Source organism: Mauremys mutica, chromosome 2, assembly GCF_020497125.1.
Source record: "Mauremys mutica isolate MM-2020 ecotype Southern chromosome 2, ASM2049712v1, whole genome shotgun sequence".
Taxonomy (NCBI): Eukaryota; Metazoa; Chordata; order Testudines; family Geoemydidae; genus Mauremys; species Mauremys mutica.
The window spans coordinates 154,340,010-154,358,079 of NC_059073.1; the positions used below are offsets into that span (position 1 = coordinate 154,340,010).

Below are 18,070 nucleotides of genomic sequence, written 5' to 3' on the forward strand. Positions count from 1 at the left end.
CCTCCACAGGAGGTTCCTGGGGAGAGGTGCCTTATTTGGTGCTCCGTGGAAGCACACTCTTCCGCGCCAGGCCATCCTAATGTACAGCGGAATCATTGCCTCCACCAGCATGGCAGCATATGGTCCTGGTCTGTGCAGGGATTCTAGCAGCATCCTGTCTCTCTCTCTCTGAGTGACCCGCCTCAGGGTAATCTCATTCGGCGACTGCTGCATCTAATTAGGGCAATTAGTGTACTGTTACTATAAGAACATAAGAACATAAGAAAGGCCGTACCGGGTCAGACCAAAGGTCCATCTAGCCCAGTATCTGTCTACCGACAGTGGCCAATGCCAGGTGCCCCTGAGGGAGTGACCCTAACAGGCAATGATCAAGTGATCTCTCTCCTGCCATCCATCTCCATCCTCTGACGAACAGAGGCTAGGGACACCATTCTTACCCATCCTGGCTAATAGCCATTTATGGACTTAGCCACCATGAATTTATCCAGTCCCCTTTTAAACATTGTTATAGTCCTAGCCTTCACAACCTCCTCAGGTAAGGAGTTCCACAAGTTGACTGTGCGCTGCGTGAAGAAGAACTTCCTTTTATTCGTTTTAAACCTGCTGCCTATTAATTTCATTTGGTGACCCCTAGTTCTTGTATTGTGAATGCTTGACTTTTACTTTGCATAGCAATGACCTTCGTTTAACAGCCACGTGTTGGAGGCCGCAGAGGAAAAGCATACAGTGATCTTTCCCGGGCACAGCCGCGAGGGGCTGGAACAGGGTCAGACTTTATGCTTTCCAGATTGCCTTCAGCGGGAGGGCACAGCTATCCATTAACTGTTAAGCAGCCTATAGTGTAGGGCTTACCAAGCCTGGCTGCTACACGGATTCAGCTGTACTGCCCCGCTTGTCCGATCTCCTGTGCAAGACCGCAGCCTATGAAAGCGTATTCTGAAATCTCGAACTTGTCCTGAGAGCTCGTGAGACTAGGTGCCCTGTATGGTCTTGTTCACAGAAATTGAGTAGACTGTGTTCAGTGTTCGCAAACATGTATCTTTTCAAGGAAATCACTTCCTTTTTCCCATCACACAGCTGCGGCTCTTTCACGAACTGCCCCGGCTTCCCCCTCACAGAGGCTGGCGCAGATTAGGCGGCGAAAGAAAAAGACTAGGGACGACATGTTCTCGGAACTGATGGCCTGCTCCAGAGCCGAAGCGGCCGAGCAGAGACAGTGGAGGGAGACCCTATGTCAGCACCAGCGCTCACACAGCGACGGGAGGACAGGTGGTGGCAGGAAGACGAGCAGGCGACTCAAATGCTGCTTGGGCTAATGAGGGAGCAAACGGACACGCTCCGGCGCCTTGTAGATGTTCTGCAGGACCGCAGGCAGGAGGAGAGAGCCCCCCTGCACTGTATCTGCAACCGCCATCCCCCGCCACAAAGTCCTGTCCCCCCCTCACCCAAAATAACAAGAAGGAGGGGCGCTAGGGGCCGTGAAAACTGTCATTGCACCTCAGCAGAGCGCTCATGTAGCACACAGCTCTCATGCCATGAATTTTGAGAAGTGCTTCCCTTCCTGGATCACCCCGTCCAAAATCCAAGTTTCATCCCCCCACTGTGTAGTTGAGTATTAAAAGTAGTTTGTTGTTATTCACTGTTCCTGTCACGTTTTTCTTGTCAGAAGACTTTGTGTGAAGGGGGGGAGGGGTTTTTTAATTGCATAGGACAGCCTCCATTACCAGGGTACAGACTTGGGGGCAGGATCAACAGCAGGACACACACAGACTGCAGTCACTAGGCACCAGGGTCAGTCTGTGAGGTGTATGCTGTCCCGGGACAGTCTGTGAGGTGTATGCTGCCCCAGGGTCCTAGCGCCTGCCATCCACAAATGACAAGGCAGGCTGCCCTTACCATGCCCTTCCCCCCTAGCCACGAGCCTCTCCGATGCCCTGAGCCCCAGCAAGAGCCCTCATCCACGGACAGATACTCACCCTTCCCACACACCCCTCACCCCTTCCTACGCCCCAACCCCCAGCCCAGAGCCTGCATCCAAACTCCATCCCAAAGATGGCACCCCTCACCCCTTCCTGCAAACCCACCCCTTCCTGCACACCCACCTGCAACCGTCCTCCCCACAGAGACCGCTGTAGGAGCAGGAGCCTGTCATTCCTCTAGTGTAGAAGCGGTCTGTACATCAGTGCACACCGTACCCACCACAGTCTGCGTCCATGTTTCAACCCTCGAACAGGAATTCATAATTAAAGAAAACTTTGTTAATAATCAGTGTTCCATTAAATTTATTTTAAAATGTGTGTTGGAAGGGGGGAAACCTGGAGAACGGGGTATGTAACCGCAGATCGAAGTCAACAGTCACTGAAACAGGCTCAGGTTCAGCTTCTCTGTAAATCAACTGGAGAGTCATAGGTTACCCTGCTCTCCGAGGAACCTAGCTTTCAAAGCCTCCCGGATGCACAGCGCTTCCCGCTGGGATCTTCTATCGGCACGGCTGTCTGGCTGAGCGTAATCAGCAGCCAGGCGATTTGCCTCAACCTCCCATCCTGCCATAAAGGTCTCCCCCTTGCTCTCACAGAGATTGTGGAGCACACAGCAAGCAGCGATAACAATGGGGATATTTTTTTCGCTGAGGTCTGAGCGAGTCAGTAAGCTCCGCCATCTCCCCTTGAGACGTCCGAAAGCACACTCCACCACCATTCTGCACTTGCTCAGCCGGTAGTTGAATAGTTCCTCCTCACTGTCCAAGGTGCCTGTATAGGGCTTCATGAGCCAGGGCATTAGCGGGTAGGCTGGGTCCCCGAGGATCACTGTAGGCATCTGCACATCCCCAACCGTTATTTTTTGGTCCGGGAAGAAAATACCTGCCTGGAGGCGTTTAAACAGACCAGAGTTCCTGAACACACGCGCGTCATGAACCTTGCCCGGCCACCCGACGTAGATGTTGGTAAAATGTCCCCTATGGTCTACCAGTGCTTGCAGCACCATAGAAAAGTAGCCCTTTCGGTTAATGTAATGGCTGGCCTGGTGGGCTGGTCCCAGGATAGGGATGTGAGTCCCATTTATAGCCCCACCGCAGTTTGGGAATCCCATCGTGGCGAAGCCATCTCTGACGACCTGGACGTTTCCTAGAGTCACTACCTTTGAGAGCAGTTGCTCAACGATTGCGTGGGCTACTTGAATCACAGCAACCCCCACGGTAGATTTGCCCACGCCAAAGTGGTTCGCTACTGACCGGTAGCTGTCTGGCGTTGCAAGTTTCCAGAGGGCTATGGCCACTCGCTTCTGCACAGTCAGAGCTGCTCGCATCCGGGTGTCCTGGCGCTTCAGGGCAGGGGACAGCAAGTCACACCGTTCAAGGAAAGTGCCCTTACGCATCCTGAAGTTTCGCAGCCACTGTGATTCATCCCAGACCTGCAGCACTATGCGGTCCCACCAGTCCGTGCTTGTTTCCCAGGCCCAGAATCGCCGTTCCACACCATGAACTTGACCCATTGCCACCATGATCTCCACTGCACGGCGTACCCTGCTTTGTGAGAGGTCTGCGCCACTCTGTGACTTCCTGTCCTCACCGCGCTGCCGGAGCCTCCTCGCCCGATTTCTCAGCAGCTGACTGTGGAAGAGGTGGACGATAAGGTGCGAGGAGTTGACAACGGCCATAAGTGCAGCGATGATCGCAGCGGGCTCCATGCTCGCAGTGCTGTGGCGTCCGAGCTGTAACCGACCAGAGAAGGGCGCGAACAGATTTCCCGCCGGCGCTTTCAAGGAGAGAGGGCGGGAGTGACGGTTGAATGATGACAGTTACCCAAAACCACCCTCGACACATTTTTTCCCCCAGCAGGCATTGGGGGCTCTACCCAGCATTCCAATGGGCAGCGGGGACTGCGGGAACTGTGGGATAGCTTCCCACAGTGCACAGCTTCCAAAGTCGACGCTGGCCCCGTTACTGTGGACTCAGACAGTCGAATTACTGTATTTAGTGTGGATACACAAATTCGACTTCATAAGGTCGATTCCACAAATTCGAGTTAAGTAGATTCGAAATAGTCTTGTAGTGTAGACGTACCCTGAGATATTATCAGGTAATATAGTCTAAGTGTTCTTAAAGTTCATCACAGGCTTAAAACTTCCTTTTTAAAATTACAGGTTACAAATCAGCAATGCATTTAATTTTCAAATGTATCTTTAAGTAGATACAGCGCAGTGCATAGTTTTTAAAAGACTTTTTTTTAGGATTAATGCTATTTTTTCAGTTATTCTTCATGACTGAAAGTGTCTCTTAAAGCAGAAGCTGAAAAAAAAAAAGTGTCCTTCCGAGAAACTCATGAAGAGTTGTCTTGATTCAAAATGACAGCACCATCTGTTGTTCTCAATAAGGCTGAGGCCACAGGCTGTCCCCAATTAAGACAGTGGCAATTTTGGCCCAATCTTCTTTTGTTCTCAATAGGTCTGAAGCCACAGGCTGCCATTATCAAAGGTTGGCAGTCTGTAGCCGCAGTAGCTGCGCTGTAGTGACACCATGTGGGAAAAAAGTACAAAATAATGTTTTTACAAATCAGTTTAATATGTCTTCATTCAAATTCACAGCACCTTTTGTAGCTCTCAATCAGACTGAGGCACAGATTGCCCCCAATTAAGATGGGTCTTCTGAAAATGGTCACTGTCTCTATTTGTTCTTAATGTGATTGAAGTCACATGCTGCTTTTAGCAAAGATTAGCAGCCTGTGACCACAGTAGCTACCCTGTAGTGACACCATGAGGAAAAAAGTATGAAATAATATAATGTTTTTACAAGCCAGTTTAATATATCCTGGGATCCCAAATACTACATATGGTTTTGCATAGCATCTCTACAGGACAGAGTTAAGGTTGGTTGGGTGATTTCACTATGCATTTCTATGACTGAGCATGTCTTAGTTTCTTTTAAGGTTAGCTTTCAGTTCATAATTCTTGGTTTAAGCATATTTTTAACACTGCTGTATTTTTTCCCCCCAAAATAATATATTCTCTTAACTTGAACTCCATCTTAATGTTGGTTCTGACTGGGAATATTAAGTACCATTTAATGAATTTTAACTGTTTTTAATGTACTTTAGCAGCTGTGGATAAGGCAGAGAACCACTGCTATCTATCTACAACGTGCTGCCCAAACCACCATAGGTCTATGGATCACAATATGGGAACTTCTGATGTAGGCAGCTGGATAATTACTTTGTGCAAGAAAGTCAATCCTATAAAGAAAATGTATTAAGGATTCATTCACACTGGTATCCATTAAAACCTCATGCTACGTACCACTGAATGGTAAAATTACAACATATTGTAAGGAGATAAATACTCATGAGTGGGGAGAACAAGTTAAGTGATTCAAGGTACATTGTAGCATAATTAGGAGTAATGATACACAATTGAGAATAGGAAAAAATTAGACTTAAGAACTATTTATTTGGACAGTATTCTCCTGAAGGAAGAAGTGGAAGCCCCATACCAAACGTAATTTAAATGTAGTTGGACAAAACACTCCTACATACAACATAGGGAACAATACTACACTGGCAGGGATATGGGCAAGATCCGTCCATCTGATCTCCGCAACACACCTAATAGTTCTCTTCCATCTCTTATTTTTTGATAATGCAATACCAATGTGATAGTTTTGAAATACTTTAGGCCTTCACCTGTAACAAAGCTTACAAAAACAGGAATGGGAGAGAAAAGTAATACTAATTTGTTGTGTGAATGTGGGATACACAGATAATCATCTAATGCTTTTGTATTACAAGTGGAAAAAATGAAAAAAACAGCATGTAATCCACTTGAATTCCAAGAAATATTCCAGGAAGTTTGTCATGTGGTCTTGGTTGCTCTTCGTTGTGGGCAGGATTTTAAGGAGCAGCCTGGCAGTAATGATTTGAATAAAGAAAATAGTCATTTTTTTCAAAAATCTTGATTATCTTTACCTTACTAAAGCACAACATAAAAAGTGTTTAATAGTCACATGTCCTGTCTCTTGCACCTATGAAAAAAAATTGTTTTAAAAATGATCCAAGATGTTTGTGCTCTGCAGAGTTTCCATGTCAGCAGAAAAATGCTTGAGTCTTGGACATTATGTTGATGTCTATTACATTATAGCTAGCATTTTGAAACATCCAACACATCACTTTCAAGTGACCAAACCTTCAGCTGTTCTTTAGAAGATATGGAAGATGTTTGTTGCCAATGCAGAAGGTTAAGCCAAACATGTATACATTCTTTAAAATGATGTGTTTCTCTCTCCTAGCTAGAGCTGCAAGACTTGGGTGTTGGCAACAAAAAACATATTCAGAATAAAGGGAGTGATTTGAAATTCCTGTGGTGAGCTGTAGGAGAAACAAGTATTGACTGGATTCACAAAAATCACAGATTTAGTGTGGATTTATTATATTGAGAGAAGTCCCACTTGAAGTAAGATGAACACATATATACTAGCTGTCCAAGAAAGAGTGCTAAGAAGCTAAAATTTAGAAAGGTGCAATATTATGGGAAAGACCCAGAAACTTGATGCCTTTTTTCTTTTTTTTTTTAAATGTACCACACTTGTGGCTTGGTGTTGGTGGCCACTTGTTCTTTTGATCATGCATAACTGTATTGTAGAAGATGCCAGGGTGAAAGCTGAAGAGTTTGGCATTTGGGGAATTACAACTATTGTTTCCTTTTGTCAGAGACTCAGGAAGCCAACACAACATCAATTTGCAATTGAGCTCAGTGGAGTTAACAGGGATAAGTTGCCTGAGTGTATCAACACACCAGTAGATAGCAAAAGGATCCTATGTGAAGTATGCTGTTAGAGTCACTGAAATGGATATTTCACACATTAGTTAGGGGGCTAAGTACCAAATACATTTGTCACCAAATTACTAAAAAATGAGCTTAGAGAAACAAGTATTAGGTAGGTTGGTTGACAAAAATGTTTTTGTTATTTTTTGCTTTTCAATACAAATATCACAATACAAAAAGATTAAAAAAAACTATTAAACTATAATTACCGTCTGGAGCATACAACATAGTATTAACTTATACACCTCTACCCCGATATAACGCTGTCCTTGGGAGCCAAAATATCTTACCATGTTATGAGTGAAACAGCGTTATATTGAACTTGCTTTACCCTGCCCCCCCGGAGCACTGCTTTACCGTGTTATATCCGAATTCATGTTATATTGGGTCGCATTGTATCGGGGTAGAGTTGTGTATGCAAAAAACATTTTAACTTCCTTAATATTAAACTATATAATTTAATAAATCAATACTTGACAACGAAGGGTTGGGGAAGGGGGAAGAACAACACTAACAAGATAGCCAGAGAAAATATGCAAGTAAAGAAAAAAGAAGAGGGAGGGAAGAACCAAGAGGGAAGGAGGCCAAAATTATTTACAGTTGTTTTTCATGATATCCATTCAGTATAGTGACCCCATTATTTGTCACCTAAAAGTGCTTACCATGCTTTAATGGATGTCATAATCTTGGCAAGCAAGAGAACTCATAATATTAATAACTAATAACTTATTTGACAAAGATAATAGTACATGCAAATAAGTGATAAAACCATGCTTGTTCAGTTACAGTGTCTTCTGTTGTGTTTCTCTCATGGGGAACTTCCAACAGAGATTACATTTCTGTAAGAGTGAGATCCTTCCTTATAAGGCATACTTTTCGCTAGGCAAACTAGAACAGAAATTTATTATTCCCCGAATCAATAGGTAGATCCTGTCTAGATAGATAATTCAGACATCTTATTCATAGCTAAATGAATTTTGTTTAAAGGTAGTTGAATTCAGATTGGTTTATTATAGATTAACAAAAACAGTTACAACAGTAACAGTTAAATTCAGTAACTGGAACAGAGCATTAATTCAGTCACTTAATTGAGTAAGTGAATGTGTATTCAGTGAGAACATAAAATCTTAGGGCCAGATCGACCTTTGTGCAACCCTAGTCATCATGCCACTGGTTTGGTCCTTCACAGCAGCTTCAAGCAGCCTCAAGACTGCTCTAAAAGTTGCACCAGCTGCAGCAGCTCTCAAAAGGCCACCTGCAGCTGAAGTGTAGTAGCACTTAATTCAGCACAATGCGTATGGCTAACCAGTAAATGAGCCTTAGCAAAGGCTAGTGTCTGGCCCTCAGCCTTTTTTTAACTCAACTTCTCATTTAAGGAAATGTTTGAGACAGGCAGATTAATGAAAAATAAGACTCTTACATTCATATTATATTCCATTCAGCCTATCTCTTTTACTGTAGGCCCTAATCTCTAACCCACTGAAATAAATGGGAATCTTTCCATTGACTTCAGTGGGTTTGGGATTGAGCCCTTAGTCAGCATGTCTGCTTCTCAGGAATAAACTATACAGTATTTAACAGGAACAGCTGTCAATAAACCTTAATCTACAATTTCAATATCTAATTAAATAAATGTCAGTTCTCTCCTCTTAGAGATTGGGTGTGATCTGAATATCTGTGCTTAGAACTTTTCCATTGGCTCATAACTTTATGGGCAGGTTTCAGTCAGATCTTCAGGTCAAGTATATGCAGAGTAGTAAAATTCTTGAAAGGTACTTCTCACCCAGTGTTCAGGCAGAATCTCTTTGAAGTTTAATTTTAACACTTTCTTTTATTCAGTCCATTTTCTGAATATCTCTTCAGTTCCACAAATACCGAATCATACTATATGATATAATATAGCACTTTTATATTATTGCAATAATCTTCTTAAATGTATAGCTAAAACTCTGTGACCAGTGTCTATTCTTTTTATCAGGGTGTATTAGCAAGGCCACAAGTGTCAAGATTGTGGTCCACATCAATTTTAACAATAAGCAAATTTCAAAAGGATCCTCATCCTGACTTTATCATTTTATTTTTTAGATAAAACAAGATAATAAGTTAACATAACCCATAATCATAACATATAAGAATGCATGGCAGTGTTTCTCTTTTGTAACTCATAAAGGTGAGGTTCTATGTGGATATCATAGTAGCATCCTAAATAATATGCATAGCAATTGAATCACTACTTTATGGTTAAGTATTAATTTTACTGCAGTGTTGATTGTTTCACTTTATTCCATGTATATTGTTTTATCCTTCTACATAGCTTTTGTTTCCCTTGAGAACCTTCTGATTCATGGTCATTTATTTTCTGTTGTCCCCAGTGATCCATTTTTAAAGTGTTCACAGGGTTCATCACACTCATCCATCCTTATCACATTACTATCTGTGTATTATTATTATTTGCTTGTACTACACTAGTACCTAGAAACGATAATTGGGATTAGTCCTCTTGGTGCTATCCACTCTACAAACACATAGTAAAATCTTCTGTTTCACATCAAGTCCATTTATTTATTTATTTATATGCCGTATTAATTTTACTGTGCATTTCCTCCGCTGCTTCAACTTTTGTAGTATCATCATTTTATGTCTTCATTGAAGGAGTCCTTTCTGCCAGAAGTGTGAGTCTAATCTAAATTCAGATTAAATTCTCCTTTTCCCTGAAATAGTCTTTTTAATAAAGTCCTTTCTTTACTTATCATACTATCTCCATCTTTTAACAACCTCAGGTTACTCTGGTGCTGCTATAATGCTTTCGGTGTGACATATAGGGTCAGATGGAGACAATCTCATTCTTCATTTTGAGACTCCATTTTCTTTTTCTTCTTTTGTATTTCTCTTTCTTCCTGTAAAATAATTTGCATAATCCTTAAACTCTGTTGTAAATTCTACCAGCTCATCACACTCTTCCCTTGTAGTTACTATTTCAAGGTGACCTATCTCCCTCTCTCTTCTTTATTTAAATCTTTTCTTAGAATTCGCGGATCCAACATCATTAAAATGGAATCTTTAGCTTTGCAAATTAGTCATGATGGATATCCTCTACTTCCTTTACTGGAGAGCCCTCTTTTGGTTCAGAAAAATGAAGACCCATTTGTCATTGTCTTTTCTATGATTATCCTCTAGAGATTTATAACATACATATTTCCTAATATTTGTTAAGAGAGAAATCAACTTCTGTTTGCGTGTGTATACATCTGAACATGTTTATACATAATTTACATATACATGAATATATATTCACATAAAAAACTTTGTTTTGTTAATCTATGACCCTGGCATTAAGCAATGTAAACTTCCTCACACTGCCTTTTTTCACTTGCCCACAAACCTGATTTTGAATAGATAAGAGGATAGTACACTCGCTCTTGTTACTCAGCCTTTCTGCTCAGACTGCTAAGAAATTGTGATTGTGTGTGTGTGTGTGTGTGTGTGTGAGAGAGAGAGAGAGAGAGAGAGATTTCTTCTGGGAATTTGGCAAAGACCACAAAATCATTTCACATACCACCCACTTCAGCTGTTAATGACTGCCACTGTCATCTCAAGAAAAGTTTGAACTGGTGCCCTAGAAATGAACTCCCCATTCTATTGCCAATCACCTCTTCAAAGATATTTTTTTAAATACTTGGTGAAATAACTCTCAGTCCAGAAGAGTGGGGAGAAGATGCTTTAAGCCATCCTTGTGCACTCCTTACAGTAGGATGCTTTGAGGGCTGGACTGGGCAGAATTTAGGGCATGTCTATGTGGCACAGCAATGCAGCTTAGAGGTGTGGAAATTCTAAAACTCGCCAGTGAGTTGTGCACTTGTTGCCTGGTGTGGACCCTGCTGGCGGAAACTTAAAGTCCCCTAGTGTATGTTAATGAGCACTATGTTAACATGTGCTAGGGAGCTTTTAGTTCACAGATCAGGATCTACATGGGCCAGTTAATGTGCAATGTGTCACACCCTCTAGTGTGCATTGCCATGCCTTGTAGCCAAGACCTTCGACAGCCCCGAGAGTTCTGGTTGCTGCACTGCCCTGAATCTCCACAGCACTGTGGGCTGCAGCCTTGCCTCCAACTTGCCTCCCCCCCAACATAGCCCTCCCCCCTCAGCCCTATCCTCTGCATACCCACTATGACAGGGATTAGGAGAAGATCCTCTGAAACAGCCTTATGGATGTCTTCCACAGTATCTACGCTGAAGGAATCCTCCCCTGGGTGGGACTGGGGCTCTTAAGGCCACTTTACACTGTTCAGCAGAAACTCAATGGTTTCTTGTTTTATTGTCACTCAGTGATGACTAATATAGGTAGGTTTGGAAGGATAGTATTTTTATTGGTAAATGTTGATGAACATTCAAACACACACACCAATGAAAAAATATTTCCAACAATGTTAATTGAAATTTACAGATGGGTAAACTAAGAAAAATGCTGTTTGATAACTTATTAGAGTTTGATTTAAGCATATTTACTCTGCATATTTTGACATGTGATGTTCATAGTTTGTGGTTTAACTTATATAGAACTTTAAAACTCCCAGCTCCATATCAACAGCCATTGGTATCATAATTGCAGCTTTTCTGGTCTCATTATTTTCGATAGGTGTTTATTTCTTTTTATATTATGTCTAGACCAGGGTCGGCAAACTCTGGCATGTGGCTCTCCAGGGTAAGCACCTTGGCAGGCCGGGCCAGTTTGTTTACCTGCCGTGTCGGTAACACGGTTCACCGTTCCAGGCCAATGAGGGTGGCGAGAAGCTTCCCGCAGCCCCAGGGCTGAAGCGGGTGGGGGGGAAGCAGATACAAATTACCGGGGTCTGGCGGTCCAGAAGGGGGCCTGGGGCCCGGCTTCCCTGGCTTCATCGGCCCTGTTTAGCCAGTCTGCTCTTGCTGGGAGGCCTGAAAAAAAATTTTCACTGGGGCCCGAACCCACTCTCGGTGGCCCTGCGGAGTCCCCATTGACCTGGGACAGTGAACCATGGCCAGAGGTTGCGATTGGCCAAACTTGCCAATGCGGCAGGTAAACAAACTAGCCTGGCCTGCCAGGGTGCTTACGCTGGCGAGCCGTGTGCCAGAGGTTGCCGACTCCAGGTCCAGACAATGGGGTGCATGAATACTCACTTCAGATATAAACAGATTTTTTTCAATGCCATAACGTTTTTAGTGGTAAACATTCTTGCAACTGCAAGAGTTGGGAAGGAAGAGAACAACTCCAAGCTTTTTACATTGTTCTCCTTTTACCCTGGAGTAGTTACATTTGTTTCCTTCACCAGATTAGATGGAAAATGAACGTAGAGAATTATACATTTATTAAGGTTGCAAAATACACATGCTACACTGGCTGTGGCCTATAAACCTTATATTGAAAGACATGTTTCAAAGTATAAGAACTGGGACTTTTCTGTTAACATAGATTTTTACCCCACTGTAAGGAGACTGGTTCTGTCATTCTTGCCTACAAAATAGTGATCTGCTCTTTGAAGAACTCATGGTCCATAGTCAAGGTATGTGCCGTGTGTTGATAAGTTGATATTTTGTGTGGATAATATAAACCAGTGATTTCCACCACAGTGTATTTTTCCAAATGTTTGCTAACAAGAGGTATTGTGCTCCAATTACTTAATTATCTCTTGAACTAGTATTTTATCTTTTAATGACCATCAGAACCTGCTTGTACAAATACTAAATGTCACTTAGAATTCTGGCTGGTGCTCTTTATGGTCAGAAATGTATATGGTTTGCAGTTTAGCATGGTCAGAATTCTGAGGTAATTGTGTTCGCTGATTAGCAGGCACGATGGGTGCTGAGTATTCTGAAATTCTGTTGTTAGCTTGATTATACATATTGTCCTAATATTTTTTTTTCCAGAACATTATCAGCTGTATGTTCCTGAATCAGCCCAAGTTGGGTCAGCAGTAGGCAAAATCAAGGCAAATGATGCAGATGCTGGCTCTAATGCAGACATGAAATACACGATCATAAATGGTGATGGCTCTGGAGTGTTTTCCATATCCACTGACAAAGAGACACGGGAAGGAATTATTTCCCTAAAGAAGGTAAGCAAATGGCTTTGAAAGTGCTTCTGTGAATATAATTAAAATGTTAGTGAAGTCTGCACAAGACAAGCAGAGGTCAATATGGAAATGTTTGTTTTAATTTGTAAACTTAATAGAGCACATATTGAACCAATGCTAATATAATGTCTCCATCAAAAACTTTAATTGGGTGTGGGAAGTGCAGAAGGAGAAGGAGATGGGAAATAATCTGAAGGCAAGAATTAATTAAATTGTCTGTGCGTCTAGAATGACCAGAATTCAATATTCAGTAATATCCAAATAGACTGAATTAGATTAAACCATGTAGGATTTTTTTAAAGGTTCCTCCCCCTGTGAATGGCTATATTGTTCATGAAACATTTTAGATTAAACAAACTAAGCACAGCCAGCCAGCAACAGTACAGTTGTCCCCAAACGGCTTGAATTCTGACCTAGAAGGTTCATCTATGGCAATGAGAAATTCAGTTTCGTTTTCATGCCCTTTCAATCCTTGACCTCCCTGCTGAGACTACGAGAAAGGTGCCAATTATTGAGATGGTTTGTATAACATACACACCTACACCTTTGCAAATAGACTAAAATCACTAAATAGCTATCAGGTGATTATAACTTATATGAATTATCTATGTTATCCAGGTTCTAGTCAAACTGTTGGTCCTTAGACAAAAGGCTTTGTGCCATATATGGTGATGTTTAACTGAGTTCTACACAGATGGGTTTATGCCACCGAGTTCGTCTCATATCTGTATTAAGTAGGTCCCCTGAACTGAGTTCCCACAAAATACTTATAACCCTTGTAGGATGTGACTGGATTTTTGTTTAGTTTTACATGAAGAAAATGGGAATTAACCATAAGCTGTTATAATTTAATTAATTAATTAATTTTCAAAACATTGCCTATGGTAGGAAATCATTTTTAGATTAAAGCTTCTGTTTGGATTAACAGGCATCAATTAGTTTTTTTCTGATGTGGAGCTGTTGTTTACCTGTGTAGGCATGGATTATATTACACAAACAAACAATGGAAGACTGCATTAAAATTCATATTTTACTAATATATTTGCTCACTTTCAATGAAGGCAGGAGGAATGCAAAACAATCTATGGAAAATATGAAGAAGGGGAGATGTTGGGAGGGAAGCTCCAGATGTGAAATCAAACAAAACTTTTTGAAAGAAAATATACTCCCCCCAATCTCTCTTTTCACGTTTACTGAAATATAACCAAAACCCCCAAATTAGAGTCAAGGTCAGAACAAATTGCAGATACAAAAAAACCAAAACAAAACAAAACCCTCCCCACCCCGGACTTTTTGTCCTTAAAACTAGAAGATCAATCCAGTATTATAGGGCCTCATCTCACCCTCCATTCCACCAAGCTCATACGTTCTTTATCCACATTGCCAGTTACTGAATAACTGCACAAATAGTGTGAACAAGAGTTTCAGGTGTGTCATTCTGTCCCTGCCCCAGACGGCTGAACAGTGGCTCTGCAGAGGTAGTATAAAACCATTGTATTAACAACTACCAGAGTTTCAGAGAAAATACGCAGCAAATGTCTGCTTTTTACTTATTGGAACAGATGCTGAGTCCTCTGGTGTCTGAAAAAGATCCAAAAGTCAATTGTCCATAAGTCTGGCCATGCAACAATGGAACTCTCAGTTTTGAAGCCAACAAATCCCAAATGCAGATGTGAAAGGAACAGAAGAATAAAAACTGCTCCACTATCTCCTCAGACCCAGAGCATGCTTCCTGAGGTTTGCCTTCATCTACTGTGTGCTTCTCTCATAGGTTACTTCTAACATATAATTTACTACGAAATACCTGCCACCGTATGTCCCTGTACTTGACGGGAACTCTGTTATTCTGAAGGTTCTATAATGACCTTACTGAGACAATCTTCTGGGCAATTCAATACTGCTAAATGGCATTCTGAGAAATATTCCATAAGTACACTCTGGTTTAGAATGCTCTTTCCTGAATTTGCCAATAGGAAATACATTTTAAAGTAAGTGTATGTTAGAGGGAGGCTGCTTGACTGTTATAGGAAAAAAATACCCTTTTTAGGGACTGCGTCCCCTTTTCCCCACCAGTTACTCCATTTCTTCCCCTGTGATGTATCCGAATAATATTGGGAAATGAGTGACCATTCCATACCCTCAGCCATGCAAAGCCTATGAAAATTAAAAATAAAAAGTATACCATCAAGAAAGCTTCAGGGCATACCAATCCAAACCCCATTCTTTAACTGGCAGGTAGACTATGCTTCTTTCCATCAGGTTACATTATTTCCCCAGAGCATCTGAAAAAATGACCCTGTTTTCCAGGGGCAGGATACTCATATGCTACATAAATGCAAAGGAGTAAGAGGAATGTTTACAGTCAATATTGTCCTTTCTGCCAACATCAACGTCCATCTCTTCCATCTCATCATCTTAACCTGCTTCTCCCTGTTCTACTCAGCAACTGAATCACTGCCAAAGACAAGTCCCAAAATATCTGTAACTGTGGGAGGGCTCATCAGAATCTGCAATTTCTCTGAAAGAGCAAAAGAGTACCACGAAATCCCCACCCAGAAAAAACTCTTTTTCATGTTAATTGCTGCTCTGGCTGCAGCTGAATAATTATGTAAAGTGCAAAAAAAGAAAAAGTCCCCATCTTCTGTACTGCCCACCAGCACTGTGATATCATTCATGTGGATGAACATTTTCATTGACAGTGAAATTCCTCTCCCCCTTAATCCATGTATTTATGCCCTGAAATCTCATTACCATGCACTGCCCACAGTAAAGTGTACAAAGGAAAAATAATACAAAAGTGGACTCAAAGGACAACTTTGTCTTACCCCAAAATATAGCCTCTCCCTTCCACCCTTTTACCAAAGGGATGCATAATACATGAACATACAAGAGCTGCAGCCAGTTAACAAACAGTAGGGGAATACCACTATGAGACTGGACCAACCATATATAACGCAAATTCATTCTTGTCAAAAGTTTTGGTCCAATCCAAAGACAAAACATAAACTCTCCCATTTCCCCCATCACCCAATTTCGAATACTTCCTGCAAACTACACAAAGTGCCTGCCACCATGTGACCTTGAACTGCATTAGACTGGGTGGGATACAATAATTTCCCTGCTTTCTTTTCCAATCTTTTGGCTAGAATGGAAGCCAACATTTCGTAATATGTGTTCAACAAGGTAATATTTCTCCAATTCCTGATATCTTCCCAATCCTATTTTTGAGAAAAAAGAAAGGCCTTCATAAAAGGAAGGTCCAATGTATATGTGTTCAAGATGTCACTGAGAGCACTGCTGGGGGGGAAGGGGCCTGTGAATCATAAACCTTTGATAAAATTCCACTGTGTAATAGTCCACCCCCAGAAAAGTTCCTTTCTTCAGTGACAAAACAGCTACATGAAGTTTTATTTCCTCTGTTGGCCTCACAAGTGAGTCCTGTTCCTGAACTGCCAGTGTTGGAAAACTTGCAATACTATCCAAAACCTGCTGCTGCTGCTGCTGGAAAGGAGGAATGGTTTGTCCCTAAAAAAAAAAAAAAAAAAAAAAAGAGCTGTCCTTGTGGTACATGAAAAGATGGGAGCTGCCTTACCAAGTGAGAGTCAGTGCAAACGAAACAATTCAGCTAAAGTGGAAGTAGGCTATTCTCAACAGTAGAATACCAAGGGAGGAAAAATCATTGTCTTGTAGTAGGTTACTTCTGGGTACCCTACTCTACTTGTGCTACATTGATGACATCATTATCATCTGGAGCCATGGGAAGGAGGCCTTTTAGGAATTCCACCAGGATTTCAACAATTTCCACCCCACCATCAACCTCAGCCAGGACCAATCCACACAAGAAATCCACTTCCTAGACACTACAGTGCTAATAAGCGATGGTCACATAAACACCACACTATACCAGAAACCTACTGACCACTATACTGACCTACATGCCTCCAGCTTTCATCCAGACCACATTACATGATCCAGTGTCTTCTACAGCATTTGCTCCAATCCCTCAGACAGAGACAAACACCTATGGAGTCTCTATCAAGCATTCTTAAAACTACAATACCCACCTGGTGAAGTGAAGAAACAGATTGACAGAGCCAGAAGGGTACCCAGAAGTCACTTACTACAAGACAGGCCCAACAAAGAAAGTAACAGAACGCCACTAGCTATCACCTTCAGCCCCCAACTAAAACCTCTCCAGCGCATCATCAAGGATCTACAACCTATCCTGGAGGATGGTCCCTCACTCTCACAGACCTTGTGAGACAGGCCAGTCCTTGCTTACACACAGCCCCCCAACCTGAAGCAACTACACACCACACAACAAAAACACTAACTCAGGAACCAAACCCTGCAACAAACCCTGGTGCCAACTCTGTCCGCATATCTATTCAAGGACACCATCATAAGACCTAACCACATCAGCCGCACCATCAGGGGCTTGTTCACCTGCACATCTACCAATATGATATATGCCATCATGTGCCAGCAATGCCCCATCTGCCGTGTACATTGGCCAAACCGGACAGTCTCTACGCAAAAGAATAAATGGACACAAATCTGACATCAGGAATTATAACATTCAAAAACCAGTAGGAGAACACTTCAACCTCCATGGTCACTCAAGAACAGACTTAAAAGTGGCAATTCCTCAACAAAAAAGACTTCAAAAACAGACTTCAACAAGAAACTGCAGAACTGGAATACCATCAAATTAAGCCTGAATAAAGACTGGGAGTGGATGGGTCATTACAAAAACTAATTTCCCCCTGTTGTTACACCTTCTTGTCAACTGTTTGAAATGGGCCACCTTCATTACCACTACAAAAGAGATTTTCCTCCCTTGGTATTCTACTGTTGAGAATAGCCTACTTCCACTTTAATTGAACTGTCTCATTAGCACTGACCCCCCACTTGGTAAGGCAACTCCCATCTTTTCATGTACTGTGTATATATACCTGCTACTGTATTTTCCACTCCATGCATCTGATGAAGTGGATTTTAGCCCACAAAAGCTTATGCCCAAATAAATTTGTTAGTCTCTAAGGTGCCACAAGGACACCTAGTTTTTGTTTGTTTGTTTGTTTGTTTTTGTTTGTTTTTTGCTGATACAGACTAACACGGCTACCCCTCTGAAATTTGTCCCTAAAA

The 18,070-nt window shown here is 42.0% G+C and overlaps 1 protein-coding gene across 20 annotated transcripts in view; it reads left to right on the top strand.

The window, feature by feature from the left end:
- Positions 1–18,070, top strand: part of CDH18 (cadherin 18) — a 644,661-nt gene that overhangs the window by 529,696 nt on the left and 96,895 nt on the right. For all 20 annotated transcript variants that reach the window (XM_045007543.1, XM_045007546.1, XM_045007537.1 and 17 more), the window contains one exon: positions 12,717–12,904. In XM_045007543.1, coding sequence (XP_044863478.1) covers positions 12,717–12,904 — 188 coding nt within the window. The remainder of the gene's footprint in view (positions 1–12,716; positions 12,905–18,070) is intronic.